Source organism: Mixia osmundae (assembly GCF_000708205.1).
Source record: "Mixia osmundae IAM 14324 unplaced genomic scaffold scaffold_12, whole genome shotgun sequence".
NCBI classification, from domain to species: Eukaryota; Fungi; Basidiomycota; class Mixiomycetes; order Mixiales; family Mixiaceae; genus Mixia; species Mixia osmundae.
Genome location: NW_014575552.1, coordinates 184,898 through 211,908, shown reverse-complemented (window position 1 = coordinate 211,908; position 27,011 = coordinate 184,898). Strand labels below are relative to the sequence as shown.

At 54.9% G+C, this 27,011-nt stretch overlaps 14 protein-coding genes across 14 annotated transcripts; 7 read left to right on the top strand and 7 right to left on the bottom strand.

The window, feature by feature from the left end:
* The first annotated feature begins 29 nt into the window (after positions 1 to 29).
* On the top strand, positions 30 to 616 carry L969DRAFT_90412 (uncharacterized protein). Its single transcript, XM_014709956.1, has 5 exons — positions 30 to 80; positions 141 to 173; positions 232 to 259; positions 315 to 462; positions 516 to 616. Exons 1-5 carry the CDS (start codon positions 48 to 50, stop codon positions 586 to 588), a joined length of 315 nt encoding a protein of 104 aa, XP_014565442.1. The 5' UTR covers positions 30 to 47; the 3' UTR covers positions 589 to 616.
* Positions 617 to 888: 272 nt separating this feature from the next.
* Positions 889 to 3,783, top strand: L969DRAFT_96890 (uncharacterized protein; the record flags this gene model as incomplete). The annotated part of the gene is made up of 3 exons (XM_014709955.1): positions 889 to 2,135; positions 2,181 to 3,613; positions 3,683 to 3,783. 3 exons carry the CDS (start codon positions 889 to 891, stop codon positions 3,781 to 3,783), a joined length of 2,781 nt encoding a protein of 926 aa, XP_014565441.1.
* Positions 3,784 to 3,802: 19 nt separating this feature from the next.
* Positions 3,803 to 4,581, bottom strand: L969DRAFT_105566 (uncharacterized protein; the record flags this gene model as incomplete). The annotated part of the gene is made up of 6 exons (XM_014709954.1): positions 4,528 to 4,581; positions 4,293 to 4,469; positions 4,222 to 4,236; positions 4,043 to 4,165; positions 3,920 to 3,984; positions 3,803 to 3,874 (listed from the first exon to the last, which is right to left on the bottom strand). Exons 2-6 carry the CDS (start codon positions 4,309 to 4,311, stop codon positions 3,803 to 3,805), a joined length of 294 nt encoding a protein of 97 aa, XP_014565440.1. The 5' UTR covers positions 4,312 to 4,469; positions 4,528 to 4,581.
* L969DRAFT_96888 (uncharacterized protein) lies at positions 4,479 to 5,499 on the top strand (the record flags this gene model as incomplete). Its single annotated transcript, XM_014709953.1, has 5 exons — positions 4,479 to 4,491; positions 4,541 to 4,658; positions 4,715 to 4,848; positions 4,898 to 5,042; positions 5,094 to 5,499. The coding sequence occupies 5 exons, from the start codon at positions 4,479 to 4,481 to the stop codon at positions 5,497 to 5,499; spliced, it is 816 nt and encodes a 271-aa protein (XP_014565439.1).
* A 10-nt stretch (positions 5,500 to 5,509) lies between these two features.
* On the bottom strand, positions 5,510 to 7,210 carry L969DRAFT_105564 (uncharacterized protein; the record flags this gene model as incomplete). Its single annotated transcript, XM_014709952.1, has 5 exons — positions 6,434 to 7,210; positions 6,310 to 6,384; positions 6,156 to 6,262; positions 5,565 to 6,111; positions 5,510 to 5,521 (listed from the first exon to the last, which is right to left on the bottom strand). The coding sequence occupies exons 1-5, from the start codon at positions 7,013 to 7,015 to the stop codon at positions 5,510 to 5,512; spliced, it is 1,323 nt and encodes a 440-aa protein (XP_014565438.1). The 5' UTR covers positions 7,016 to 7,210.
* A 1,280-nt stretch (positions 7,211 to 8,490) lies between these two features.
* L969DRAFT_53941 (uncharacterized protein) lies at positions 8,491 to 11,128 on the top strand (the record flags this gene model as incomplete). Its single annotated transcript, XM_014709951.1, has 8 exons — positions 8,491 to 8,749; positions 8,791 to 8,973; positions 9,023 to 9,304; positions 9,356 to 10,119; positions 10,168 to 10,615; positions 10,664 to 10,789; positions 10,834 to 10,889; positions 10,937 to 11,128. 8 exons carry the CDS (start codon positions 8,491 to 8,493, stop codon positions 11,126 to 11,128), a joined length of 2,310 nt encoding a protein of 769 aa, XP_014565437.1.
* Positions 10,834 to 14,040, bottom strand: L969DRAFT_90404 (uncharacterized protein). Its single transcript, XM_014709950.1, has 5 exons — positions 13,566 to 14,040; positions 13,194 to 13,507; positions 11,677 to 13,136; positions 10,937 to 11,625; positions 10,834 to 10,889 (listed from the first exon to the last, which is right to left on the bottom strand). The coding sequence occupies exons 1-4, from the start codon at positions 13,987 to 13,989 to the stop codon at positions 11,163 to 11,165; spliced, it is 2,661 nt and encodes an 886-aa protein (XP_014565436.1). The 5' UTR covers positions 13,990 to 14,040; the 3' UTR covers positions 10,834 to 10,889; positions 10,937 to 11,162.
* Positions 14,041 to 14,139: 99 nt separating this feature from the next.
* On the top strand, positions 14,140 to 15,378 carry L969DRAFT_96884 (uncharacterized protein; the record flags this gene model as incomplete). The annotated part of the gene is made up of 4 exons (XM_014709949.1): positions 14,140 to 14,532; positions 14,589 to 14,688; positions 14,740 to 15,102; positions 15,158 to 15,378. The coding sequence occupies 4 exons, from the start codon at positions 14,140 to 14,142 to the stop codon at positions 15,376 to 15,378; spliced, it is 1,077 nt and encodes a 358-aa protein (XP_014565435.1).
* Positions 15,379 to 15,434: 56 nt separating this feature from the next.
* On the bottom strand, positions 15,435 to 16,912 carry L969DRAFT_611233 (uncharacterized protein; the record flags this gene model as incomplete). Its single annotated transcript, XM_014709948.1, has 2 exons — positions 15,435 to 15,793; positions 15,844 to 16,912. 2 exons carry the CDS (start codon positions 16,910 to 16,912, stop codon positions 15,435 to 15,437), a joined length of 1,428 nt encoding a protein of 475 aa, XP_014565434.1.
* Positions 16,913 to 17,054: 142 nt separating this feature from the next.
* Positions 17,055 to 18,845, top strand: L969DRAFT_54222 (uncharacterized protein; the record flags this gene model as incomplete). The annotated part of the gene is made up of 2 exons (XM_014709947.1): positions 17,055 to 18,503; positions 18,549 to 18,845. 2 exons carry the CDS (start codon positions 17,055 to 17,057, stop codon positions 18,843 to 18,845), a joined length of 1,746 nt encoding a protein of 581 aa, XP_014565433.1.
* On the bottom strand, positions 18,794 to 20,333 carry L969DRAFT_235362 (uncharacterized protein). The gene has a single exon (XM_014709946.1). It carries the CDS (start codon positions 20,245 to 20,247, stop codon positions 18,877 to 18,879), a length of 1,371 nt encoding a protein of 456 aa, XP_014565432.1. The 5' UTR covers positions 20,248 to 20,333; the 3' UTR covers positions 18,794 to 18,876.
* Positions 20,334 to 22,866: 2,533 nt separating this feature from the next.
* Positions 22,867 to 23,541, bottom strand: L969DRAFT_233493 (uncharacterized protein). Its single transcript, XM_014709945.1, has 2 exons — positions 23,128 to 23,541; positions 22,867 to 23,045 (listed from the first exon to the last, which is right to left on the bottom strand). Exons 1-2 carry the CDS (start codon positions 23,382 to 23,384, stop codon positions 22,946 to 22,948), a joined length of 357 nt encoding a protein of 118 aa, XP_014565431.1. The 5' UTR covers positions 23,385 to 23,541; the 3' UTR covers positions 22,867 to 22,945.
* A 157-nt stretch (positions 23,542 to 23,698) lies between these two features.
* On the bottom strand, positions 23,699 to 24,876 carry L969DRAFT_54086 (uncharacterized protein; the record flags this gene model as incomplete). Its single annotated transcript, XM_014709944.1, has 3 exons — positions 23,699 to 23,958; positions 24,006 to 24,547; positions 24,701 to 24,876. 3 exons carry the CDS (start codon positions 24,874 to 24,876, stop codon positions 23,699 to 23,701), a joined length of 978 nt encoding a protein of 325 aa, XP_014565430.1.
* A 282-nt stretch (positions 24,877 to 25,158) lies between these two features.
* On the top strand, positions 25,159 to 26,333 carry L969DRAFT_54266 (uncharacterized protein; the record flags this gene model as incomplete). The annotated part of the gene is made up of 2 exons (XM_014709943.1): positions 25,159 to 25,389; positions 25,446 to 26,333. 2 exons carry the CDS (start codon positions 25,159 to 25,161, stop codon positions 26,331 to 26,333), a joined length of 1,119 nt encoding a protein of 372 aa, XP_014565429.1.
* Between the last annotated feature and the right edge of the window lie 678 nt (positions 26,334 to 27,011).

Here is a 27,011-nt window from a genome sequence, read left to right as displayed (position 1 = left end):
TTATGAATGAAGACTCGCGACCGCGTCGGCGACCAGTCAGCAGCAAGATGAGTGCGATGGAGGTCGATACACAGCCAGAGGTACATCAAGCTGACATGAATAGGCTGAAGCTGAGCTGATCTTCGCTCGATGTGCCGCAGCAGACGCAGACGAAGCGGTTCGAGGTCAAAAAGGCGAGTCGCTCGGAGGGGTCGTTGCAGTGACTTTGCTGACCCGTCGTACGAGCTACAGTGGAACGCGGTAGCCATGTGGGCCTGGGGTCAGCACATCTGACTGATGGACGAGGCGTGGTGCTCACCGGGGCCTCGATGCAGATATCACCGTCGACAACTGTGCGATCTGTCGGAATCACATCATGGACGTCTGCATCGAGTGCCAGTCGAACCCGAACAGCTCGAGTAGCGAGGACTGCACGGTGGCCTGGGGCGTCTGCAACCACATCTACCACATGCACTGTATCAGGTCTGTCCGTGCCTCATCGATCACCTCGATAAGCTGACAAGAGGTCCTCACAGTCGATGGCTCAAGACGAGGCAAGTGTGCCCGCTAGACAACAGAGAATGGGAACTCCAAAAGTACGGCAAGTAGTCAGGCCACCTACGTACTCGCTCCGGCTACCCTCATCCGTGTACCTGTTCATGTGCAATCGCAAATGTACGACGACCTCACGCAAGAGCAATATACTGGTCTCCGATCAATGCAGTCTCATTGTACTGACTCCCACGACGATCTCGATTGAACCACTGTCAGGCTTGCTGGAATTCAAACGCACTGATCGCGTCATCCGTCGAAGGCACGGAGCTTCTTGACGCGTTGACCGCCAGAGCGCGCGTCTTGTCCTTCGTGCTCGACTCACTCGAGCTTGACAGGTCATCACATCGCTCCACAATGGGCCTCGGCCGTCGCAAGAAGAGGAATCGGCCATCCAGCGGTGCGTCGACACATGCAAGCAAGGGCACCGATACACACGCTCAGGCCGATCCTGTGCTCCACCGTCATCTCACTGGCTCGGCTGGCCACTCTGGCCAGGATGCGCACGAGAGTGATCTCTACGTAGCGCCACCCGCATTCAGCAGATTGCAGCTCGCTGCCGCACTGATCGAATATGATGAAGAGGACGATAGACAAGTCGACGACCTCATAGCACCAAGACCTCGAGCGAACCTCTCTGCCCTCTTTCTACCTTTCACAGACGATGACCCGCTCGCCCATGTCGATTTCACAGCCGGCAGGACATTCGTACGCAAATCGCAACAGCATCCTGTCGAGACGCTCTCGCCGGCGATCTCAGAAGATGCACTCTCTTTCTCGCCTGCATCTTCCTCGCCCGAGTCAAGATGGCACCAGAGTACGCCGGCAAAGCGCGCAACTGCCTTTGCAACGTCGAGTGCCAGTCTCGAGTCAAGAGACGAAGACGAAAGCATGTCTCAATGGGGTCTCGACAAGGTCCTGAATCGTCATGGTTGCTCCTCAGTGAGCGAGCGGACACCTAGCAAGATGACCGACACTGCGAGTCCGCTAGAGATCAGCTTCGATCGCGGAAGTTCCAGTCCCGGAAACGAGGAAGGTGATACCACCTTGCGACAGAGTCAATTCCGATCTAGGCACGACGGCCTATTGCCATTGCCGGGTGAGGATCACTCTGAGCATGGCTCGGACAATTCGCACCAGAGCTTCCTCCCAGCTCTGTCACTGTCGCCAGCAAAAAGCTCGCACGCTATGCTCTCCCCGTTCTTGCCAGCGCCCAGCGATGCGGATCCCTGTCCTTCAGCACAATCAGTCGACATCTCTGACGGCAGCTACATTTCTCGATTCGATCCCAAAGCGACCGAGAGGCTCGAACAAGCAAGAAGCATACGCTTTCCAGGAGCAGTTCGACCTCGCACGATCGTCTTGCCGGAACTCTTGCAGGACGATTATGATTCCGACGATCTCGCTCAAGGCTTCGTAGGGAGAGCACCGCGCACGGCTGAAGAGCAAGCTGCTGAAGACTTGGAGGATGACCTCTCGGTAAATCCAGAGAATGGAGCGCCGTCAGCATCGGCCGTCGCACCTAGACCGCCTGGTAAGCTGTACGGTAGCAGTCTGATGGATGAGCTCGACAAACGAAAGGAAGATCAACGCGCTAAGCAACGGTGAGTACGAGCCTCGTATCTTCAGGTGAAGCTCATCAAGTATAGCTCTTTCGCCAATACGGGCGGCCTTGTATGGACCGCGAGTGGATGGGTCGAGCGGGCGGAAGAAGAGCTCCATGACGTCGTTGCGGAAGATGGCAAGATCCTTGTGGACTCAGAGCCCTTCAATCGATACAGTCGCGCCTTTCGTTCTGCCAAGTCCGACAGCTCGACACATGATCACGACAAACGCATGAGCATGTTTTCAGCATACGGTAATACGGCTGCGCGCAATAGCAAGCTGCTCGCGAGCGCACCTGATCCGGTCATGACGCGCGAATTGTCCAAGCTCGATAAGCTGCTGGAGCTCGAGCGCGTAGAGCGAATCCAGCAAGACAAAGAAGCTGCAGACGAGGAAGCAAGAGTGGCAGCTAGGCTCGCTAATCGGAAGACAGTTTTCGGTCTTGGCAAGCCAAAGCGACAGACGATAGTCATCAACGCCCGCCCTGCCTCGATCTGCGCACTGCCAAAATGTGAGGCGATTCCGCACGCTCGAATCGACGAGACAGTAGACGATGGTGACGAAAACTCGCGGATCGACGAGCTGTTGGAGACGCCCACGCCAGAGCTCAACATCGACCTCGGCTGCAACCTTGCTATGAACGACAGCAGTGCCATCTTGGACCTGTCGGGCACTATCATTGATCAGTCGTTCCGTATCTCTTCGAAGAACAGTGAAAGCTGGTTCGACGGTCGGTCTGACTCTGATTCAGACGATGAGCGGTACGAAGCGGTCAAGCCGAATGAACAAGACGATTGTGTCGAAACTTTACAAGATCTACCTCCCTCCGATTCGAAAATTCGTTCGGTGACCATGCATTCTGTGGCCTCCAGGGCATGTCAATCTCCGCGAGACGACGAGGAAGATGAACCCATCTCGAAGCTGATCAAGAGACGATCCGATCTACCACAGATTCGGCTACCCAACTTTCGCATGAGTTCAGCTGATCTTGACCAGTCGTGGCGACGATCTGGCGGTGCGAAAGCACGCCCGCTCTCTATCGCGAGCTCGATCAGTGGCGATGCTCCCATCGCGACCATCCTGGCTCGGCGCAACGAGAGCATGAATAAGCTCGCACGAGCTGCCCCGGTCAGCGAAAGGGACGAAGACATACCCCTCGCACGCCTCAGATCGAGCAGCACACTGGCTGAAGAAGACGAGGACGTTCCGCTGGCACTACGCGCAGCAGCTCAACTTAGCTCGGACGAGGTACCTTTGGGCATCGCGAATCCAGCAGCGGCACGCGAGCAACAGCAGATCCAGCAGAAGCAGGTCGCGCTAGCTGCTCAGTTGACGTTTCTCCAGAATATGCAAGCAAACGTGATGCGTCAGAGCATGCTCATCAGTCAGTCGCATCGCTTCTCGGGGGCATTTGCGCCGTCGCCACTTGTGCCGTCAGCGCACGATGACATCGCGCTCGAGTCTGTCAGTCGATGGCGTCGCTCAGTGCACCAAACTTAGCGTCTGTTCCTAGCGTGAATGCATTGGAACGGGTATCTCTATCTAGTGCGAGTGCGGATCTACCGCACACGCGGGTCGGCAAAGAGTGTGAAGAGTCGTGAAGGAGGCCATCTAGATGCGAAGTTGACCTTCTCCCAGCGAGTCTAATGATCTAAGGTTGAGAAATCTATCGAAGTTGCGACTTGCGATGGCTTAGACGCAAGACACAAAGTGGCGAGATAGCCAAATGTGGCTTGATCTAGAGCCTGTCGCGTCGCCACTTCTCCTTGAACTCCTGGTTGACAGCGTAGAGCTTGGTGTTCTGGTCGGGCTTGATGTGCTCCCAAGGTCTCGGGTTACCTCTTCGGTCTGTGGGTCTCAATTTGTCAATGTCTGCTGGTGCAGCGTGAAAACAAGGGTCGCGTACCCCAGACGACATCGGGACCCCGAGCGAGGCGGGCGAGGTACCATCCACAGCCTCCTACTGCGACGCCGACGACTGCAAAGATGGGCAGCACTTCGGGCGAGTACCAGTTCTTGCGAAGCGTGGCTGTAACAAACAAACATGAGCATGTTACTTGCGTTGGGCAAAGCCGTGTAGCTGACCGCGCAGGGAGTTTTCTGCGATTCAACGTACAAGTCAGTGCATTGTGATGTAGTGCAAGGACTAGACGTACGTGCAGCACGGGCAGCCATTGTTCTGAGTTGGAGGTGATGACTTGTGGCAACGATCAATTTGCGAAACTTGCCGGAGCAGTACGGCGATCAGCCCCTGATCACGTGATGCGCTCTCACCCTGCTACGTGCGCCGTCGCCATTGGCAGCTGTCAGATCTAGAGAGAGCAGTCAGTCATCTGCGCGTCATGAGCGACGAAGGTAAGCCTGGTACGAGCTGGAACGACTCTCACTGACTGTGAGGCGACAGATTTGCTGCGACTAAAGCTGCTCAACGATGAGCGACCGCTCAAGAAGCTCATGACGAGGCTCTACGCTCTTGCGCAGCTCAGCGATGCCGCCAGCGATGCTCGCAGCGAGGAAGAAATGTCAGCCGAGATCGCGTGGCTCAGGTTCGTGCTGATATACATGTCTTGGTCGCTAGCGAGGCACAGCATGTCTTGTTCGAGATGGAGCTCGACTATGTCAAGGGACTCCTGCTCAAAGGCAAGGGTAAAGCTGTGATGCAAGCGAGCGCACGAGAGGTGCAGAGCTATGCGGATCAGGTCACGCGAATCAGTCAGTACTGTTCCTGCCCAGGCTTGGCATTGGCTCATCATCGCGACAGACGCGGAACGACAAGCGACTATGAACGACATTACGTCGCTCCAGAACGAGCTCGCATTGGCACAGCAAGACCGACTCAACAAGATTGCTTACGATGCTGTCACAAGGGACATCAACAAGTCGGCGACACGAGCTGCTTCTCTCGAGTCAGTCAGACCCGACGCGTCAGATCCGCTAGCTGATTCTTGCAATGACAGGAATATCGACAGGCTACAAAGCGATATTGCTTCGCTCTTGGCAGACCAGACGAAATACGCCGACGCTTGGACGCACCGCAAGAACGGCTTCGACGTCATCGTCAAGGCACTCGAAGATCTGACATCAGCCGTCAAGGAACAGTCCGAAGCCGAACGACGCAAGCATACGCTCGACGACGAAGACGCCGGTGCGGACAACAGCGGTCCCGCATCGAGAATGAAGTCACCTGACTCGCTCGAGGAAGGCGAGACGAGAGATGACAGGCCGACAAAGCTCGATCCCTCTGCACCCGAATTCGAGCCGAGACGATCGCGGCGCGAGGCTCAACGGCCGGACGAGTCGGTCGATGCCAGCATGATCGAGGCGGACAAGACGATAGAAGAGGGCGAGATGGACACTCGCTAGCTCTCCTTGACTATTGCAGCTTCTGACACGAGCCTTTCAAGCCTTGCCGCGACCGCTTGCTGCACCTGGGTGACTTGATCGACGTTATCGAGCTGGGCATCGTGCCAGGTGCGTGACAATCCGATGAGTGCGACATTGCGCAAGGCGGAGATAGGCATGGTGACGCGCATGGAGACCCAGCCACATTGCCAAGCAAGATCACAGAGATAATCCTGATAAGCTTCCGATCGACTAGCCTTCAGACGCATGCCGCCTTGCTTGCCATACCCATACAGCATTCGAGCAGGAATGCTTGCGGGCATACGATGGACTTGTGCGATGAAGGAACCATCAAGTGTATGAGGACAGCAAGGAACGTTGATAAAACCACTTGCGTGTGACTTTGCAGCCAAAAGGGGCAGCCAGGGCGTCAGCTTATCTGCATGGTTGCCGATCAGGTGTGCGCCCGCTGGGAGCTCTTCAGCTGCGCAAGTGAATTGGCTGCAGAGATTGAGCTCGATCTGACGCAGATCCGCCGAGGTGCCATCGAAGCTCTGCCATAGATCCCAATGCGTATCTCGCTGAGCATCGAGTCCAAAGCCACGGTATCCCGCTTGTGTAAGTATGTGAACCCTGCGAGCTGATCAGCGGCGAGGAGGGAGCCTCGTCAAGCTCACAGCAAACCACTGCCGCAGCCAATGTCAACAAAACCTCCTTCGGGTTGGCCACCTGGCCCATACAGCTTGTCGAACAGACAAATCGTATAGGCAGCTAAGCCCGCGTCCTGCATGCACGCTGAGCGAGCGCATTAGACGTGTGTACATTGCGTACCTCCTGTAGATGCTTGACCGCAAGTTCTCTCTTCGGAAACGCGTCGATAATCCAGGCATGCTTATCCTTTAGCCTCTGTCACACGCATCCTAAGCGTACACTTATGATGGCAAACAGGGCCGACCTCGCAGAGAGCTTCAACGTTAGCTGAGCAGATAGTAAAAGGGCTGTGTGACGGCTCCGGCAGCACTCGAGCGCGACGATCGAGGTCTGCAAGCAGCATTTCCGCCGTCTTGCGCGCCTCGTCGATCTGCTTGCGGTCATCTGTGCCATCGTTCGTAGTGGGGACTGCTTCGAGCAGCTCAAGCCTCGAGTCGGCCTGACTCATCCTGAAAGCTGTGTACCGTTTGCATGATCCTGGATAGCTTGTGCCCACCAGAAGCGCTATATCGTGCGGCTTGCTGGGAACTCGGGCAATGTAGAACAGATATGTTTGCTCGATGGGCGTGTCGGGAGAGTGCAGAACCCGCTCGATCCTACGTGTACATCTGAAGTCTTGCAGTGTTGGGTCATGCCGTGTAGCGTGTGCCTCGAAAGGGCCACTGTCATCCGAGACGATATCGAAAGTCGCCGCTCCATGGTCACTCGGATAGCTGTAGCACGAGTCGACAGCAGCTCGCACGAATGAGCCTGCAGAGAACCGAGCTTCTATACTGCATAGTGCGACCCATTCTGCGCCCAAGCTAGAAGCAGGCACCTTGAGCATGCGCCGGCTCTTTTGCGAGCATGCCACGACGTGACGCGCTTCTTCTGCTGCTGTCAATCGATCAATCGCGACGAAAGCCAGGCTCGAGGCTACTGACGCCCGCCCGCCATGGCAGACTCGAGCGGATCAGAAGATGAGTCTGCTCCCATCTTCAAGCGACGCAGACTGGGTACGCCACTCAAGGAGACGACGAACACGCACATCGACGTCCTCAAAGCGCGTGCTCAATTCAAAGAGGAGCAAGAGCGCGCCAGAAAGGATGTCAAGCCATCTGGCGCTCATGCTCTGCCTTCGTCCATGGGCCTCGGGCCTCCTTCGATACCTTCAAAGACACTCAAGAAAGCGGCACAAGCAAAGCCTTCCTTTGAAGCTGTGCTCGAGAAATTGGACGACGCAGTAGGCAAGCGCTCTTGCATTACAGACATCTCATCAGCTGACAGGACGCTTCCGCATGTAGCTGCTGATTCAGGCAAAGAGCAGCGATGGCAAAGACCGTCTGTCGGCGTGATCGACGCGCGCACCACGAACATCGTCTTTCAGCAGATCGAAATCGACGAAGCGAGCGAGACAGACGGTCCCCTTCTCCGCATCTTCGGTGTCACAGAGGCCTGTCATCACGGCCTAGCCTGCTTCATACCTGCTGACTCGCCAGTATCGGACAGGCTGGCCATTCTGTCTTGGTGCACGTCAGAGAGTTTAGGCCGTACTTTTACGTTGCCGCACCGCGAGGCTTCAAGAACTCGGACTGCACCAAATTGCACACCGAGATCAATGTGAGCCCCTTGCTAACAAGACGTACGGTGCTGACATCGCGATAGCGCATACTTGCCCAGTGGGGCCAGACGGTCCACTCTGTCTCTGTGCACAACAGGCGCAGTCTATGGGGCTACAGAGGCGATGATGTGACGCCGTTCATCAAGCTCACACTGACAGAACAGCGCTTCGTGCCCAAAGTCAGAAATGAGTCACACCCGCTATACTGTCCTGTTCTGAGCTAACGCGCCACGCCTCTACATTTGTTCGAAAAGGCTGAGCTTCAGATGGGCGACTTCTTCGGCAAGACCGAGACCATAACGTTTGAAAGCAACGTCGGCTACCTCATGCAGTTTATGATCACCAACAAGGTCCGTATGCTGAGAGATGAGCGGCGTTTGCTCATCTCGAACGCACGACTGACAGATACAAGGCATGAGTTGGCTCGAAATTGCAAAAGGCAAATACAGCATACGACCGGACATGGACAAGATCTCGACTTGCCAGATTGAGCTGGACTGCAAGTACGCTAGCTTCTATCCTCAATCGGAACATCATCTTAATCAAAATTGGTTAGATGCGATGCGCTAGTACCGCATCAGCCAGAAGGCGAATGGTCTAAGATTGCGCCCCTCCGCATCCTCAGCTTCGATATCGAATGCGCTGGTCGCAAGGGTATTTTTCCGGAGCCACAATTTGACCCCGTCATTCAGATTGCAAACATGGTTACCCGGCAAGGCGAACAGAAGCCATTCATCCGCAACGTTTTCACGCTGAACACTTGTCAAGGCATCGTCGGCTCGGAAGTGCTGTCTTTCCAAGAGGAGAAGGAGCTGCTACACCAATGGCGCAACTTCATCGTCGAAGCCGATCCAGACGTCATCATCGGCTACAACATTGCCAACTTTGATATCCCGTACCTCATAGCTCGAGCGAAGCACCTCAAGGTGCACGATTTTGCTTATATGAGCAGAATATCGAGTGCGTTGACTCTGCGATGGAGCATGAACACATACTCACAGCCCGCTCGGCAGAGAAAATGGTGGAAACGAAAGAGTCTCGCTTCTCGTCGAAAGCCTACGGCACGCGCGATTCCAAGGAGACTCCCATGGACGGACGCATACAGTTTGACGTGCTGCAAGTCATGCAAAGGGATCACAAGCTCAGAAGCTACTCTCTCAATGCGGTCTGCGCGCATTTCTTGGGTGCATACCTTTCTTTGTCAGGCAAATATCTGCTCACAAGTGTGCACAGGCGAGCAAAAGGAAGATGTGCATCATTCAATTATCACAGAGTTACAAAACGGTACACCCGAGTCGCGACGTCGTCTAGCGGTGTATTGTCTCAAGGATGCGTACTTACCGCAACGGCTCCTCGACAAGCTCATGAGCTTCATCAACTACATCGAGATGGCGAGAGTAACAGGCGTGCCATTCAATTACCTGCTTTCGCGTGGACAACAGATTAAAGTCGTGTCTCAGCTCTTCCGCAAGGCTGGCGAAGAAGGCTATGTGATTCCTTCCTTGAAAGGCGAAGGTACGCAAATCACAACGCACACATTGATCACACATTGACTCTGGTATGCAGGCTCCGATGAACAGTATGAAGGTGCGACAGTCATCGAGCCAACTCGCGGCTACTATGACGTACCGATAGCAACCCTCGATTTCAGCTCGCTGTATCCCTCCATCATGATGGCGCACAATCTCTGTTATACAACGCTGATGGATAAGAAGACCATCGACCGCCTCGGCTTCCTGATAGACAAGGACTACATCATGACGCCGAATGGCGATTTCTTTGCAAAGTCTCACAAGCGTAAAGGCCTGCTGCCGACTGTCCTCGAAGATCTCTTATCTGCTAGAAAACGAGCCAAGAACGACATGAAGAACGAGACTGATCCTTTCAAGCGCGCCGTGCTTGATGGTCGTCAATTAGCACTCAAGATCAGCGCTAATTCCGTGTACGGCTTCACGGGCGCTACTGTTGGCAAGCTGCCTTGCTTGCCTATCTCGACCAGCACGACCGCGTACGGAAGAGAAATGATCGAGAGGACCAAGCAGGAAGTGCAAGACAAATACAACACCAAGAATGGCTACGAGAACGACGCGGAAGTCATCTATGGTGATACCGATTCGGTCATGGTCAGATTTGGCACCAAAGATCTCGCAGAAACGATGAAGCTCGGCGCAGAAGCTGCCGCTTACGTGACTGAGAAGTTCGTGCGACCTATCAAGCTCGAGTTCGAGAAAGTCTATTACCCCTATTTGCTGATCAGCAAAAAGCGATACGCGGGCCTGTACTGGACGCGGCCTGATCGGTATGACAAGATGGACACCAAAGGCATCGAAGTAAGGTTGAGCTCTATCCCTATGGCTTTCGCTAATGCGTTCGAGCAGACGGTCAGAAGAGACAATTGTCAGCTAGTGTCGACGGTCATCGAAACTTGCCTTAATAAGATGCTGATCGAGCGAGATTTGTCTGGCGCTGAGGAGTACGTGAAGCAAGTCATCTCAGATTTGCTGCAAAACAAGATCGATCTGTCGCAATTGGTCATCACCAAAGCTCTGGCAAAGACCGACTACAAAGCCAAGCAGGCGCATGTGGAGCTTGCTGAGCGAATGAGGAAGCGTGACGCTGGTTCAGCACCTAGCTTGGGCGATCGCGTAGCTTTCGTCATCATCAAAGGCACCACAGACGCTCGGGCATACGAAAAGTCGGAAGATCCCATCTACGTTCTCGATCATAATCTGCCGATAGATACACGGTACTATCTTGACAATCAGCTGTCGAAACCTCTTATGCGCATCTTCGAGCCCATCATGGGCGAAAAGTCAAGCTCATTGTGTAAGACTGCTTGCGGATCGTCGCGGTCGGTGCTGACGTTGTGCACAGTGGCCGGCGACCATACGCGCGCTGTGAGCATCAAGGCACCGACAAAGGGCGGCTTGATGGGCTTTGTCAAAAAGACAATGACTTGTCTCGGCTGCAAATCGACGATAGTGCCGAAGAAGGGCCAGAGTACGCTCTTCCATGAATTGATGGCCCGACTGACTGTTTCACAGATGTAGCCGTGTGCAAGAATTGTGCGCCCCGGACGGCAGAGCTCTACTACAAAACAGTAAGTAGGCACATCCTCTTTCTACTGATCGCTAACGTCGTTTTCAGCTGGCATTGGCGTCTCAATTCGAAACGGCGTATGCTCGGCTCTGGACGCAATGCCAAAGATGTCAAGGCTCGCTGCATCAGGACGTTATTTGCACATCGGCGGATTGTCCGATATATTATCGACGCAGGACAGCACGTCGAGAGGCAGAGACTGCGCATGAAACACTTGCAAGATTCCAGGGTGATTGGTAGAGTACAAGCAAATGCATCAGGTGTACATGTTGCTTCATCTTCCTGCTGCTACCGTGCGACCCAAAGGCGCGTTGAACGCGCCTCTCAGACCGCCTCTTCCACCGCGCATACCACCTCGACCACGTGGACGGTCTCCCCGTCGTTGTCCGTCTGCACCATCACGAGCGCCAGACCCGCCCGCGAAGCTCTTCTGCTCGCCGTCGCCGAGCTTGGCAGATGCTACACGCTCATTGTCCTGAAGCATGAGCGATGCCTTGTCTGCCAGTGTGATAGCAAGTTGCTGAAGTTGCGTACGATCTGCACGCTGAAGCGATAGAATTTTGCTAGAACGGTCGATCGAAGCCGCCAGCTTTTCGTTCCAGATGAGCTTTGAGACAAGTGCAAAGACTTGCTGCTCTGGCATAGCGAATCCAGCCGAAAGGGTTGTAATCGAGACGTTGGCGTAAAAAGCGGCATGGGTATAGAGGTACGTTTGCAGAGCTTTGCGCTTGATCGATCTGCAGCGAAACGTCAGTCAGGCGGATGAACGCTGGGGCAGTCTGACATACATGGCAAGGTTGTTCTTGATTGTCTTGTAGTTGTTCATGAGGTTCCAGATCTTCATCGAATGGATCAAGTCGATGCACTTTTGCCAGTCACCCTGCTGAAGAGCCTTCGAAGCCTGCATGACGTAGTCGCGAGTGTTCTCCGGCGGACCAACAAAGACTTGCTTCTCGAAGCTGTCAAAGTTGCGCCTGAACAATCTCGACCGCATGCCCTTGTTCATGCCAGTGTAGCGTTCGGGATCGTAAGCTTCATGAGCAAGCTGGGGGATCTCGAACAGCATCGAGGCAGTCAGATAAGCGGCTTCGAGTAGATCGAGGTTGATGTGCTGATGGAACGGCAGATGATGAGCCTCTTCGAATCTTTGCTGTTCTGGCGAGATCTGATCGACTGCACCTGGGCCGCGACGCTGAAGAGCTAGACCCTGCGCAAGCGATCGTTTCAGGCTGTCTCTGTTGGCCATCAATTCGCGCAGAGTGTTTTCGCATTCTGCTACCAGGCCAATCCTGAACGCGCTAAGGCCGAGCTGGGCAACAGTACGGTTGTACAAGATCTGGGTGTCGATATCGGTGCCGTGGACACCATGCTGCACATGAGACATCAGGAACATGTCTCTCGCTCGGTAGTATTCGTCATGGAGCGCATAGTGATAGATGTGGCATAGCATGGCCCTTCCGCGCAAACGAGGGTCGACTTCTTGTCTGTACAAGTACGTACAAAGTATTTGCATGAGCTGAGAAGCAGTACGAGTGGCCTTTGGCGTGAGACCCGAAGGTAGATCGGACAGCTGCGCTTCGATGATCTCGGTGACTGCATCTGGCTTTGCATAAACATGCTCGATTCGGCGCATGATGATCCGTTGCAGATTCTCGTTCTGCTGAACGCGCTCAAGGTAGCTCTGCACGCGGAAGAGCGAATCATAGAGCGAGCGTTCGTGCTTCAGTCGGTCGACATATTCAGATGCATGAGGATCGATATCCTTGAGGGATTTGGTGAATTCGTCGTCTAGTCTGTCAATCAAGCTGACGACAGAGCCTCGTACTCTGACAATGGTGCTGTTATCGTCAGCGGGTGGTGTACGATCAACAGAATCGTCATAGTCCTCTGTCTGCTCCTGTATGATGTACCGCGGGTTGTTAGACAGCAAGACAAGCAGATCGTTAATTCGCTGGAGGGCGCTCTTCCAGGAGTCGATGGGCAAAGCAGCATGGATGACAGGGTTGTAATCGAAAGAGGAGCTAATGAGCGCTAGCAAGACTCGAATCTGGGAGTAAGGCGTGTCGCAGACCGCAAAGAGTCGCTCAAAGGATGCGAGCTGCTCCGTTCGGTCTGTACCCTTCTTGCCACGTGCTTCGAGTAGCTCCTGGAGTGACTTGAAGATGTTATCGGTCGTGTAGATTGTCGCCTTGCCGCCTTTACCGACGGTCGTAAAGTCGGCGCCTTCGCCCTCCTCGAGCACAGAGGTCTGCAAGCGGCAAGGACTGATCAGCGACTGATAAGATCGAATTGGGTATCAGCTCACCTTCTTTGCGCGCTTCTTCTTCGTCTTCTGCTCCGGCTCGTCGCCCTCGAATTCGATCTCGTACGCTTTCGGATCGGTTTTGTATTTCTCGAGCACGGCTTCGTTCTCTTTGACGCATCGCTTGACTTTTTGCTTCATGGTGTTGAGCGAGCGAGCATTGATGGCGTTCATCTTCTTCTTGCCTGCTGAACCTGCCTTGGGCACGGCTTCGTCGAGACTGACGAGGGTTTTGAGGAAAGTAGGGGCCAGAGGCTGGATGGAGCCTGGTATAGTGCCCGGCACGCGCATGACGAGTCTGAGAAGCTTGTCAAATTCTGCAAGACGAAGACATCCATCAGCGATGCTCGGGCTGATCAGAACGCAGTCGCTTGCCTGCGTTGATGGTATTCCAGTCATCAATCTTGACGCCGTTGTCCATCTTCTTCGCGATAGCCTCGATCTCATCTGCGCGCTTGCTTGCCGCACTCTTGACGACTCTCTTGCCTGACGTCGAGTCATCAGAATCAGAGTCAGAGTCCGAGTCTGCGCCTGCTAAGAAACGGCTGCGCATGGACGACTTGGACTTCTTGTTGCCATCCTCGTCGCTCTCATCCGAGCCAGAGGCATCCATGTCATCCTCATCGTCATCGTCGTCAGAGTCAGAGTCATCATCACCGCCTGCGAGGAAAGCGGAACGGTTGATCGTCGACTTTTTGGCGGGCGCCTCTCCTTCGCCCTCAGAGGACGACAAGAGCTCTTCTTCGGATTCTTCGGACTCTGAGCCCGACGAGTCACCTGCTCGCCTGAAGAACGACATTGTGACCGGCTGTGGCTAGTCAAAGTAGCAGCTCTCCTTCGGTCGTCGTGCCTCAAAAAGTCGCGAGCCACGAGATTTCTCTCACAGAAAGTATTGACGCGTACTCCTGCACATCACCTTGCCACGCGTGTCGAGGCAGAACTGTGATCGATGCGCATCTCGGTACCGCAGCTGCCTGTCAACACTGGATCGCTGCCCTCTACATTCACATCATCGCATACGGCCGAGGATGCAATCTCGCTTCTCATCAGATTCCTTCAGCAAGGACGCGGCAAGACGCTCATCTTGACCGGCGCGGGCGTCAGCGTCGATAGTGGCATACGAGCCTACCGCGGAGACAATGGTTCCTACACGATCAACAAGACCTATCGCCCGATCTTCTACAGCGAATTCATGGCGCCTGAATCGGAGAGGTTCAGGCAGAGATATTGGGCGAGGAGCTACTTGGGCTATCCACCTGTCCGACTGGCACAGCCAAATCCTTCCCACTATGCCATCGCAGCGCTGCAGTACATGGGTCTCGCGCCTTATATCATCACACAAGCAGGTGCAGCCGACCGTATGAGCTTCAAGGGCTGATATGTTTTCATGTGATGCAGAACGTAGATCGACTGCATCATAGAGCCTCGCATTCTCTTTCGCAAGCCATCTCGACCATCCTAGAGCTCCACGGAACTCTCAAGCATGTCCACTGTACCAGTCAGTGTCGTGCCTCTGGCTTTACACTCTGCTGAACAAAAAGCACGACAGACTGCAAGCATGAAATCTCACGCGACGTATTTCAAGATACCCTCTCGACGCTCAACCCGGAATGGGCAGCCTATGCAGCCGAACTCGAGAGGACCGGGACAGAACCTCGCACGAATCCAGACGGCGATGTCGACTTGCAGAACCGCAACTACTCGACGTTCAATCTGCCAAAGTGTATCTCTTGCGGCAGTGGACCGATGAAAGCCAGCGTGTGCTTCTTCGGCGAGAACGTGCCTGCAAAGACAAAGGAGCGATCTCACTCGCTCGTTGAGAACGCAAGCAATCTGCTCGTCGTCGGGAGTGCGCTAGCCACCTACAGCGCATTCAGACTAGTCAAGCAGGCTCACGAAGCGGGCAAGCAAGGTAATGCCTCCAAACCAAGCAGATCAAGTCAGCACCTGACTCATACGACTTGCAGTCATGATGATCAACATCGGACAGTCGCGTGCCGATTCGTTCGTCGAGACGCGCATCGAAAGGCCAAGCACAGAGGTTTTGCTAGGCGCTGCTCAGTCACTCGCAGAGTCAAACCCGGTCTGGCGCAACGATTCAGTCGTGCAGACGATGCTCAAATCTGGCATCGTTCGCCCCGTCGATAGCCCAAAGCAATCAGCCAAGCAGCAAATTGTCACCGAGTGACTTTTGAGACGGAGTACAACAACACTCGATTGCTCACAGACGATAATCAAAATGCGCTATGGTACTATCGCATCAGCTTGGTTATCGGTCGTATTGATAGACGTACGAAAGGCACCAACTGTCGCCTTCAGGCGGCTCTTTTCGGGCGACCAGCCCGATAGCAGATCCTGAACGACGTTGATACGGTCTTGTCCCCAGACAAGATGCTCGTCAATCTGGAATGTAGGCGCGCCGCAGAAGCCCAGCGCGACAGCTTCATCTGTGTTGGTCCTCAGCGCCGCCTTGAGGGATTCTGCGCGGTCGCCTGTCGTGACGGCGTCAAGTAATATCTGGCCAGGAAAACCAGCATCGTTGAGAACCTCGAGCAGGCCTGCTGCTGTGCTGATATTCCTGTTGTGAGACCATCCAGCCCGATCTGCATATCGCTTAGGCTCGTCTGGCCAATCGAGGACAAGTAGAGCCTACAAATGCAGTCGATGACGGCCGGCTCGAGGAGTGCGACACGTAGCGCAATGACTGACCGGATGGGAAACTCGTCTGGCCAAGCGAGCTTAACAGGTGGCAGAGGCGGATAGGTCTGCGCTGAGCAAGCTGACCAGTACTCTGCCCAGTCTTGGAGATCCTGCCGCATGTACGCCGCCTTGTGAGGCATAGCAACCTGGCTCGGTACGACGGGCGTGCCAACAGCTTTGAAGAGTGCGCCGAGCAGAAACGGCTTCATCTCGATCTTGAGCGAGTCGCCGAGCTCCCGTTTGACCCGTTGCAGCTGTGTATAGCCAAGAAAAGACCAAGGTGACGAAAAGTCGAACCAGAACTTGAGCGTACGCTGTCTGTTTTCCGGGGCTGTACGAAGGCAGCGAGGCATCAGCCTGTTGATATGTTTGACAGACTCGAGGTCCCCGTTCCGCTGTCGAGCAGACAGATGCGCCTCGAGCAAGCACAACCTGTCCTGGCCAAAGAGCATCTTCTCCTCTTTTTGTAGCCAAAAGGTCGGTACTCCAAAAGCGCCATGCTCGAAAGCTTCCTGAGTGTTGGATCGTAAGTCGTCTGCCCACTGTGTCGTTGCAAAGATGCTTTCGTCGAGAGGAAAGCCAAGCACTTCTCTGCTGAGGCCGGTCCGTCTCGCGATCCTCAGCAGGACAGAGTGCGAGGTGACATCCTGCATGTCCATCCAGTAGGCCCTGTAGAGCGCTTTGGCAAGTCCGATGCGATGTGCAGAGGGGACTGCGCAGAGCAACCGCATTGCGTCGACGGTCTTCATAGGATGCTTTGCTGGCCAACGCACATCGAGCTGGTACCGAGACAGCTCCCTCTCGAGGTCGTGTGCAGCCCACGCTCTTCGCGCAGGAGGCATGGCATCGGAAGCTGAGCCTGCAGCGCCTTGAGCTGCCGAAGTGAGCTGGTAGAGCCCTCCGAGAAGAACGGGTCGCCATTCGATGGTGGCTTGCGTGAATTTGGCTACATCCTCGACCCGGGTCGATGCAATCAGGGCATATGGACAGCTGATGTCAAAGTAGAACAGCGCATCTGCCATGTCTCAGGGAAAAGTCAGCCAGAGTCGGCACGTGAGGAAGCGCCGGTCAGCAGGTAGCCGGAGTCGCGCGGCGGGGCAGTCGCAGTCAACGCAAAACCCTTGCAGGTCCATTGAGATCAGGCTTCCCTGTCAGATCGAGCGGATGGAAGACCGACTGAGGCCCAGCTTGCGCGAAGGGCGGACGACGTCGAGCTTGAGATCAGCAGCGCTCGGTGTCCAGTCTGCTCGGCGTATCGCGTCTGGCGCCTCTGCCCAGTCTGCCAAAGCGAGTGAAAATGCAGGCAGACGACATTATGCGTGGGTGCCGCAGTACTCTGACCAAGGTATCGATCCACGCACAGCCCAGCTTGATGACTTGGATCAGCCCATCCATGTCTGCATCGTCGACTACTCCGACACGCGACACGATGAGATGCTGCTCTCCAATCAAGAGGCGATAGAGCATTTGCACAAACCTCGTCCATCCTGGAGCAAAGTCAGGTACATCAACGTCTCGGGACACTCCTGGGATGTCCTCAAGACGCTCGCGCTCAAGTATGAGCTCCATCCGCTCGCGCTCGAGGACACCCTCCACATTTCAGAGACGCGTTCAAAGTCTGACTACTATGCAAATGCGCTCTTTCTGAACATGCACATCTTTGCGCTACTGTCTGAAGGCGGAGACAGCGCGATGGAACCCCCGCCAAGCTATTCGGCTATCGCTCGACCTACTGTGGTCGCAAAGAATCAGAATCATCTGCTTGATCGGCTCCGAAAAGGTGCCCGCCGACCAGCAGCCGCTTTGCGCAAGGACTCTTCGGACCCTAGCTCGCTAGAGGCTGCCAGCGCGGAGGAGACCCTCGAGCAAGAGCCGGCGACGGAGGAGCAAACGCGACCGGACAAGACACGTTCGTCAAACTCGCGTAAGGATGGACTCGCTCGATCCGTCTTTCAGCCGCGCGTCTCCGAGACTCGCAAGGATATACTCAAAGTCACCAAGGCATATCGCGTACCGTACGAGACAGAGCAGCTCTCGATCTATCTTCTCAAGGATGGCACACTCCTCACCATCTTCCAGAACGATATCGATCCTCAGACGGGCATCGATCCGCTCATAGAGCCCATCTTTGAACGGTTGAGGGACAAGAGCTCGCTTCTGCGAACGAGCGAAGATCCGAGCTTACTCCTCCAAAGCGTTCTCGATGCCGTCGTCGACAGACTGGTCGACCTTTGCGAGGCTTTCAGACATCACATCAATACCGTCGAGGACCGTACGCTCATCAGAGCAGAGACAGATTCCGTCAAGCATCTCTTCGTACTTTCAAACCAAATCCTCACTCTCAAGCGCACGCTCACACCCATCCACTCACTCATTCGAGCACTCCAAAGAGACGACGAATCGAGAGCGGCGGCCGTGCTGCCCGAATCCGCTCACAGGGAGCGTGACCAAGCTCTTCGAGATGGCAGAGGCCACGAGCTGCCTCGTATCGGCTACGTCAGTCCTCGTGCTCGCCTCTATCTCGGCGATGTGCTCGATCACATGGATTCCGTGCTTTCGAGCCTCGACCTCTTTGGCTCACAATGTCAGCAACTCGTCGATTATACTTTCAATGTGAGCTCGCTGCTCGGTATGACGACGGAGCTGACAATTGAGCAGATGCTAAGCTTCAACACAAACGAGAGCATGAAAGCACTTTCTATGGTCACCATCGTGTTTCTCCCTCTCGGTTTCCTGACTGGCTACTTTGGCCAGAACTTTATGCAGTTTGCCGAGATACAAGGCTCGGTAACCTACTTCTGGCGCATTGCGATTCCGTTGACGATCGTCATCGTTGCTCTGTTCAGCGGAAGCTATATCCTTCGTCTGATTACCAGTGCATTCCGCTCCTATCGTCGCGAAGCCAAGTATCGAGCTCGACGCAAGCTAGCTGCTCAGGATCGTGCCCGGCGATAGGCTGCACACCAATCCCCTCCTGGCGATTCAGTCAGATGTATGGGCGAGCGATCCGGACGGTCTTGTCGAAACCGACAGAGATGATCGTGCCGTCTGCCAGGACCGTTATATCACGAACGATCGAGCTGCCTCTTTCTGCCTCTTGGCGCGCTCTGACGACTTCAGACGTGCTGCTATACACCGGCGCTTCTTCTCGGCTGTCGTCAACCGGTACCGGCGCAAGAGGACCGTGGGCGTTGTAGCTGCTGATGACGCGACCTTTCATGTCGACCAGACGAACGATACCATCGTCGGACGTCAGAGCGACAAGCGTACCCCTGGACAGCCAGTGGTGCCTGGGCACAGACCACTCGCTTTGCTCTGCCGATGTATAGATGGTCCGCACGCGTTCTGACGAATGCGGCGGTACAAGGATGATTCGGGAGATGCGCGTGTCGGTCTGCAATGAGATGTACTGCTTCGACGGATGCCAGGTCATTGCAAGGATCGAGAAGGAGATGTGCGAGTCTTGTAGCTCATTGAGATTGTAGAGCTTGATGGCGAAACTGTCTTTGAGGGAGACGTATTGCAGATGGTTATCGTCTCGGCAAGTGAAGACGAAGTGAGTTTGACCAACGAAGAGTCCAGCCTCGACATTCTTGCCCAGTTGCTTGCTCCATCGTTTGACATACGAGACTGTTGATATGCTGCAGTGCGTGCTGGGCGTATCTTCGTCCTCGTCTAGCGTGACTTGCTCCAGCTCGTACAAGACTACTTGCTTATCATAACCCAGCGAGGCTAGCCATCTTCCAGAGTCATCAAAGAGCGTCTTGACCACGTAGCGCGAATGGTTCTTCATTGTCTGCATAGTTTGTCTCGCGATGAGATCAGTGAGCGTGACTGTGCCGTCCATGGCCGAGCTGAGCATGAGCTGAGGATGAGTCGGATGGAAAGTCACGCAAAGCGTCGGGCCGGCAGCTGGCGAGTACATCTCTTCCAACTCGTAAGTCTGCAGATTAACGAATTTAATCGTCTTGTCTGCCGCCGTTGTCACAAAGCAAGGGATGTGCTCGTGCTTGTACGTTGCAGTGGAGGTATCAAATGTCCTTCTCGGCAAGTCATGGGCGACGACGCTAAGGACATTGGTCGCATGGATTGTCATGAGTGACTTTGTGACCCGTGTCGGCCAGGGCGGGCATGCCTCTTGCTCGAGCACATCCTGCGAAGGCTCGCTCGCAGCATCTTCTTCCACCAGTCGAGCCGAGAGGTGTCGGTCGATGAGCTCCTCGAGGCTCACTGTCGTCTCGAGCGATAAAGCTGACAATCCAGCTTCTTGAGTCAGTGCTGTCAAAGTCTCCGCGAAGCCATTGCGCCGGAGGTAGGCTGCCACAATGGAGAGACATTCTGCCTCTCTATCGGCCATCTGTCACTAGAACCAAGCTGCGTAGCTCGCCGGCGGGGCTCCGGACTGTCGATAGTCTGGTGACAGTGATGTCATGCCAGATAAACCCCATCGCGCGTAGGGTTGTTGGAGGCAAGCCCAGCTTGCTATCACGTGACCCCTTTGGGTGCCTAAGGCCACCGCGGTTGTACCAGATATAGATTGACTAACCGGTTGCCTGTAGGACTACCTTCAATAGATTTACAGTCTCTAGCTCTCTCAAAAAAAGATGCGGGCCTCCGACTGGCAAGACAAAGACAAGCTACAAGGATCATCCAACTGGTTTACATGGTCCCAATTGATGCGAATCGAACTGATGTCCCACGGCCTTTGGGAGCAAGTCAAGGGAGTCGAGGTGAACGTGGCACAGCCCGGAACCTCGTCCGCATCCGGCACAAGCGTCAAGCCAGAGCCGCAGACCTCAAAATGTGACCCCGTAGCACGCATCGCAGACAGTCAAAAAGACATTGAAGCCTACCTACGCATCTCTGCACGCTGCACACGCCACGTGTGCAGGGATATTAAAGGAGTCGAGACAGGCTACGAAGCTTGGAAGATCTTGACTGACAATTACAGCAAGCTCAGTCGAAGGGAGCTCAAGATGAGGGAAGAGGAGCTCAGAAAAATGTACAAGCGACGAGGCGGGTCACTGGACGATTTCGCCCGCCGCATCGACGATCTCGGCGCCGAGCTCCTCGAATCCGACAGCAAAGTACCGACGGACTCAGAAGCTATGGCCTTTAGATTGCTCGATGGTATCGACTCGCACAGTTTCTCGAGATTTACAGTCTCTAGCTCTTTCAAAAAGATGCAGGCACCCGACTGGCAAGACAAAGACAAGCTACAAGGGCCATCCAACTGGACAACATGGTCCCAGTTGATGCGAATCGAATTGATGTCGCACGGCCTTTGGGAGCGAGTGAAGGGAGTCGAGATGAATGTGGCGCAGCCCGAAACCTCCTGCGAATCCGGCACAAGCGTCAAGCCAGAGCCGCAGACCTCAAAATGCGACCCCGTAGCACGGATCTCAGACAGTCAGAAAGACATCGAAGCCTACCTACGCATCTCTGCACGCTGCACACGGGGCGTGTGCAGGGATATAGGAGGAGTCGAGACAGGCTACGAAGCCTGGAAGATCTTGACTGACAATTACAGCAAGCTCAGTCGAAGGGAGCTCAAGATGAAGGAAGAGGAGTTCAANAAAATTTTCATGCGACNAGGCGAATCGCTGGACGACTTTGCCCGCCGCATCGAAGTTCTCGGCGCCGAGCTACGCGAATCTGACAGCAAAGTGTCGGCGGACTCAGAAGCTATGGCCCTCGCTCTGCTCGATGGTATCGACCCGCACAGATTCTCGGGTTATGGCATGGCAAAATACCATCTGGACGAGTATGTCCCAGGCAAATCTCGTTCAGCGCTCCGAGACGTCGTCNGTATCCTCAAGCGTGGCTCCACTGCGGACTCGGAAGGAGNTGCATCGGCTTTCCCGGCCCAGTCAAGCAACATGTCAAGACGTGAACACCAAAAGGTCAAGGGTCGTAAGCCCTGTAAGCATTGTGGCAAAGTGTGTCACCCCGCGGACCGCTGCTGGTACAAACCTCGCGACCCTGGCGGGTCGAGAGGCTCGAATCATGCCAAGTTAGCTCGCGAAAGTGTAAACAACGAGACCAGTGACGTTTATGCGCTGGCAACAGCAGACAGCCAGCTGGAAGCCACATTTCTACTGGACACAGGTGCTAATCATCACTATGTGTCCGATGGGAGGCTCTTTGAGACCTATCAGACCACTCCGCATGCATCAGTGAAGGGCATCACATCCCAGCCATTGGCCATTGCTGGCCAAGGACGCGTCGTCGTGTGGATCGAACAGAAGGGAAGTTGCTTCGAGCTCGTCCTGCCCATGGCATATCATGTCCCGACTACAAAGACCAACCTCGCCTCATGGTCGAGTCTTGTTGACGATGGCATTGTACCCTGCTCGCGGGGACGGTGTGTGACATGTAAGGGCAGAGATGGTATCGGCCTGGCAATGGCGTGAGGGGAAAGGTGAGATCATGTCATGGCCGGTGGATGTTGTGGCAATCCACTTGGATTTGGAAAAATCGCGTTCTGCTTGGCCTGCAAACGACCGATTGCGAGCGAAGATGCGCTTCGCTCGCACTTTTGCCGCGGCCATGGGCAAGCGCTAACCATCTCCATCTTGATCGTGCGCGACTCGCACGGCAGGTGAGTTGACATCATCAAGCCATCATCGACTTCTCTCTTTGATGAATGTCGCCTTCACTGGCGACTCCACGAGCTCTTCTACCCGAAGTCTCGAATCAATGACATACCTGCTCGACAAGAGCGATACTTGATGACCTTATGCACCACCAACTGACCCTCCTCTGTCCGCAAATGACGGGACCCACAGAGCTGACCCCTTTGCGAGCAGATTTTCACTTTTGCAGTGATGGCCAATGTGAACGGCAAAGTCAGTCTTCATGCCTTGACTCACTCTCTCGCTATCTACTCTCTACATGATGGAATATGTTTATATTACAGTTCTGCTTCTGGAGCCACACGGCGATGCGGAAACGTACATTATACCAAAACTCTCAATATCTGACACCTCCTCTTCCTGCCTGTGGCAGTACGCGCGAGGGCTCAGGCTGACCCTTGCATCGTCGACAGATCATTGCTATCCGATCAATATGTACACCCGCAAATGCATGTACGTCGACGTTCGCAGACTCCTCTTCACTCTCTCTCTTGATGAGAAGCAAAAAGGAATGGGAGACCAGAGATGGCTCCTCGTCTTAGCTCTCGAGATTAGATACCTCGAGCAGCACTGATGACGACCTTTTAGGGACATCTGATCCTGTCGTACATCCCACGATATCCGTCGAATAAAGACTGACGTGCTTTTCCAAGGATGACAGGCTACCGCCGTGAGTCGGATCCCTCTCATGCCCTTGCCGAATGATGGCATTACATTTAAAGTTTGTCGGACGTGCTTGCTCATGCAGCGCTCTGTCGACACTCCGCATGACGCGCTGACTCTGCCTCTGCAAGCAATGTCGATCGGCTGCTGATCTTTCGGTGCCGCAGATGCATGGGCTACTCCTGAGCCACCTCATCCCGGGTAAGCTGCTCTGCCTTCTCTTGTTCTCTTCGCAGAGGATGCAGAAATCGTTATATCCATTCTACGAGGCGGCTACGCCCTCTGATCAACTACGCTTTGTCCGGCAAAGCTGGCCACTACGCATCACGCAATTAGGCCGAGGCCGAAAGCAAGCAATTAGACAGGCCGATAGGCTAGTCGAACGCAGATTGCAGAACGCCAGCTGAGCACGACGGACGAAGCCGAAAGAGCTTTGAGGCTATGCGGCTGAGGAATTCAACATTGGCTTGTCTGATCCTTCTTTCCCCTCGATTTTCTGTCTGACCTGGCTCATCCTTTGCGAGCCTTCAGAAGTTGATGGTGGGCGGCAGTCTTCTCTCGCCAGACTCGCGCGCGATCAAAGATGAGAAGGGCCGGGGTGATTGACAGCGCTCGCCAACCGGTCGAATCGACGGGCAGTTCTGGCCGCGCGACCACTTCAAAGAGGACTTTGTCGCTTGCGACGAGCACCAACAGTGATACGAGGGCAACATCGCGAACATTTGTAGACAGAGCGGTGGGCAAGCTTGTCGCAATCAGTACCACAAAGACTGGCTTTACAGTCAGCGATGGCCCACGTCAGCCTGAGCAGCCGGACCTATCCAATGCATAATCGCTAGCATGTGTGAGAGCGCATGCAGTCTCTGTAGACGTATCGATCGATGGTGGCCGCAAGTGAGTAGGCTGCTACCGGACTCGCTGCAGACACCGCCGAGACCAAAGTGAATTCGAGTTGGCTCTGTCGACCAGCGCACGAATTGTGCCGGGTCTGTAGCGTTGATGCCTGCTTTGCTTGGGAGATATCGAGCTTGATCAGCTATGGTTTCGATGGTAGACCTGACAGCAGCCAACAAACTGCCGGCTACATCGATGGCATCCGAGCTTTGGCCGATCCCATTGACAGCATCCATAGCGCGCCTTGAGGCATCGCCGAGCAGATTCTGGACCTGTGCGAGAGCATCACTGGCTGGCGGAGTCGCTCTCACGGGAGCTGCAACAGATGAGAGGACGAGGTCATCGATGTTGGTCGAGAAGAGCGCAAAGGCATACAGGCCAGGCGTGGAGCTACCCAGCTGGAGAGCTGCAAGAACCAGTAGACATGTCCCTCGCAGAAGCGAGCGAGTAAGTAACATGGCCTGTCTGCATGGATGCCACAACATCGAAGAAGCTCAGCAGACGGCTTGGGAAATCTCGAAAGAGGTCAAAGCGTGTTGGGCCGCGTGACGGTGGCGGGAGAAAGAGATCAGCTATCTGTTCGATAGGCATAACATGTCGTCGCCCGCATGCTCGTACACGTGGCAGGTCTTGCGAACCGAAACGCAAGCCTTGTTGCCGTGCGCAGAGTCTCTGTTTGCAAATCCCCATCGAGTGAGGCCGGTTCGAGCACGCCCGCGTCCTGACTCTTTCTCGTTGGAGCGCACGCCAGAGAGCAGGTCGAGACGATCAAAGATATCTTGCTGTTCTTTCATCTTTGAAGGGGGAAAAAGGAGTGCATAAGCCGCAAGCATGGGCTGTCTCTTTGCTGAAGAGTGCATCTGTCATGCGCTGCTGCTACGAAGTGTCGTACAGCGTCGAAAGGCAGATACAGCTCGAGACAGAGCAGAGCGTGGAGCTATAGGGCAAGGGGTCAAGTGCTCTGCTGACGTGGACGATTTGGCGCCAGCGTGAGTCTGCTTTGAGCCTCCCAGCAAGACTGAGAAACGTACAGCAGCGCGCTTTTTTTCACAGTCGATGACGGCATCAGCTCAGGCATGACAGCGGCCAGCAGCGATGAGGCTACAGCTGCCGCCAGTCGACCTGCCTGGCGGGATATAGCCTATGGCTCGGCTGCCGGCATGGCGTCCAAGTTATTCGAGCATCCTTTCGATCTCGTCAAAGTCAGACTGCAGTCCCAGCCTTTGGACCGGCCACAGCGCTTCACTGGGCCAGTCGACTGCTTCACGCAGACGTTCATGCGTGAGGGAGCGAAAGGACTCTACAGGGTCAGTTATGACACGTTCAGACACTGCGCTCAGGCTAATGACGATCATGACGCAAGGGCTTGTCGATGCCTTTGATCGGTGCAATGGCAGAGAATGCAGCACTGTTCCTCGTCTACAATCAGACCAGACAGCTACTCCGGTCGGTCTATCCCTGTGACGAAGCAGCAGCCGCAGCCGGTCATCCTCCCATCGGTCAGATCCTCGTAGCCGCAGGATGTGCAGGCGCAGCAGCTAGCTTCCTTCTCACGCCCATTGAGCTCATCAAGTGCCGCATGCAAGTCCAAATGCTCACGCTTGAGTCCAACATGCCAGCTTCCGCTCCAGCGTCCGCTCAATCGCGTCTCGCCACCAACGCGCTCAAGCCCAAAGTTGCGCCGGCTGCTGCATTCTCGACGAGCACGGCACAAGCAAAGGCAGAGACAATGTCTTTTCGAGCTCGTGCTGCCGAGCTTCCTGGCGCTCTGGTCTTGGCCCGTCAGCAGATTGCGCAGAAAGGCTTCCGGGGCCTCTGGCTCGGACAAACAGGTACCCTGTTTCGCGAGACAGGCGGCTCGGCAGCTTGGTTCCTCGCATTCGAGGTCGTCTCCTCCTACTTCATCAGAGCACGTCGGCGCCAGCAGGCGGTCACCGGTGCAGAACCAACCTTCACGCGACGAGACCTCAAGCCTTGGCAGTTGATGCTCGCCGGCGCATCTGCAGGGATGAGCTACAACGCCATCCTCTTTCCCGCCGACAGTATCAAGAGCGCCATGCAGACTCATGACGAGATGGGAGGTGGTACGCACAGCAAACCCACCGGCTTCCTTCAGACCGGACGAAACATCTACGCCTCACGTGGCATCAAAGGACTTTACTCTGGCGCCGGCATCACGATCGCACGAGCAGCTCCGAGCTCAGCCATCATCTTTGTACTCTACGGCGAGCTCGAGAAGCTGTTCGGCTAGTAGACCAGCATAGACCTCATCTAGATCGCATCCTTGTTGTTGCTAAGTACGACTTGCATTCACGCCAGCAGCTCTCTCCTTCATGAGACAACAATGTTCTGAGCTCTACTGGCGTTCGTGCTGGCATCATACAGCGTCAGAGCAAGACTCGCCATGAAGCCTGGCAGGTTTTGCTTTTGCTCGAGCCAGAACTGCATCGTGCTGGCTAGCTCCGGCGATCCTTGCAGTGTATCACCGCCTTGCGTCAGACTATAGCCGGCGTTCTCGGACTTTCCGTAGACGAGAGCGTGGTCTTGGGGCGCATATGCAGATGTGAGACGATACTGCTGCTCACCCAGCGGCTTGACGCTCCAGCCGAGGATTGCGTAAATCGCCTCGCGCAGCTCCATCGCTCTCTGCGCGTATGCCTCACTCAGCCTCTGTTTGGCCTTGTCTTTTTGCTCCACTTCGCTCTGCAAGTTTGTGAAGCGCTCCTGAAGCTGCTCGATCTCTTCGCGAGGCACGAGACGGTTGATCACGGTGCCATCCTCGGTGACGATCGTTTCTGCCTGACGCTCCTTTTCGTATTCGATCAACTGGCCGAGAAGCTTGTCCTTTTGTCTTTGAAGCAGCTCTAGCGCAGCAGTAGCGTTGTCGCTCGCAGGCACAATTCGCTTGTCAGACGCCTGTGCAGCAAGT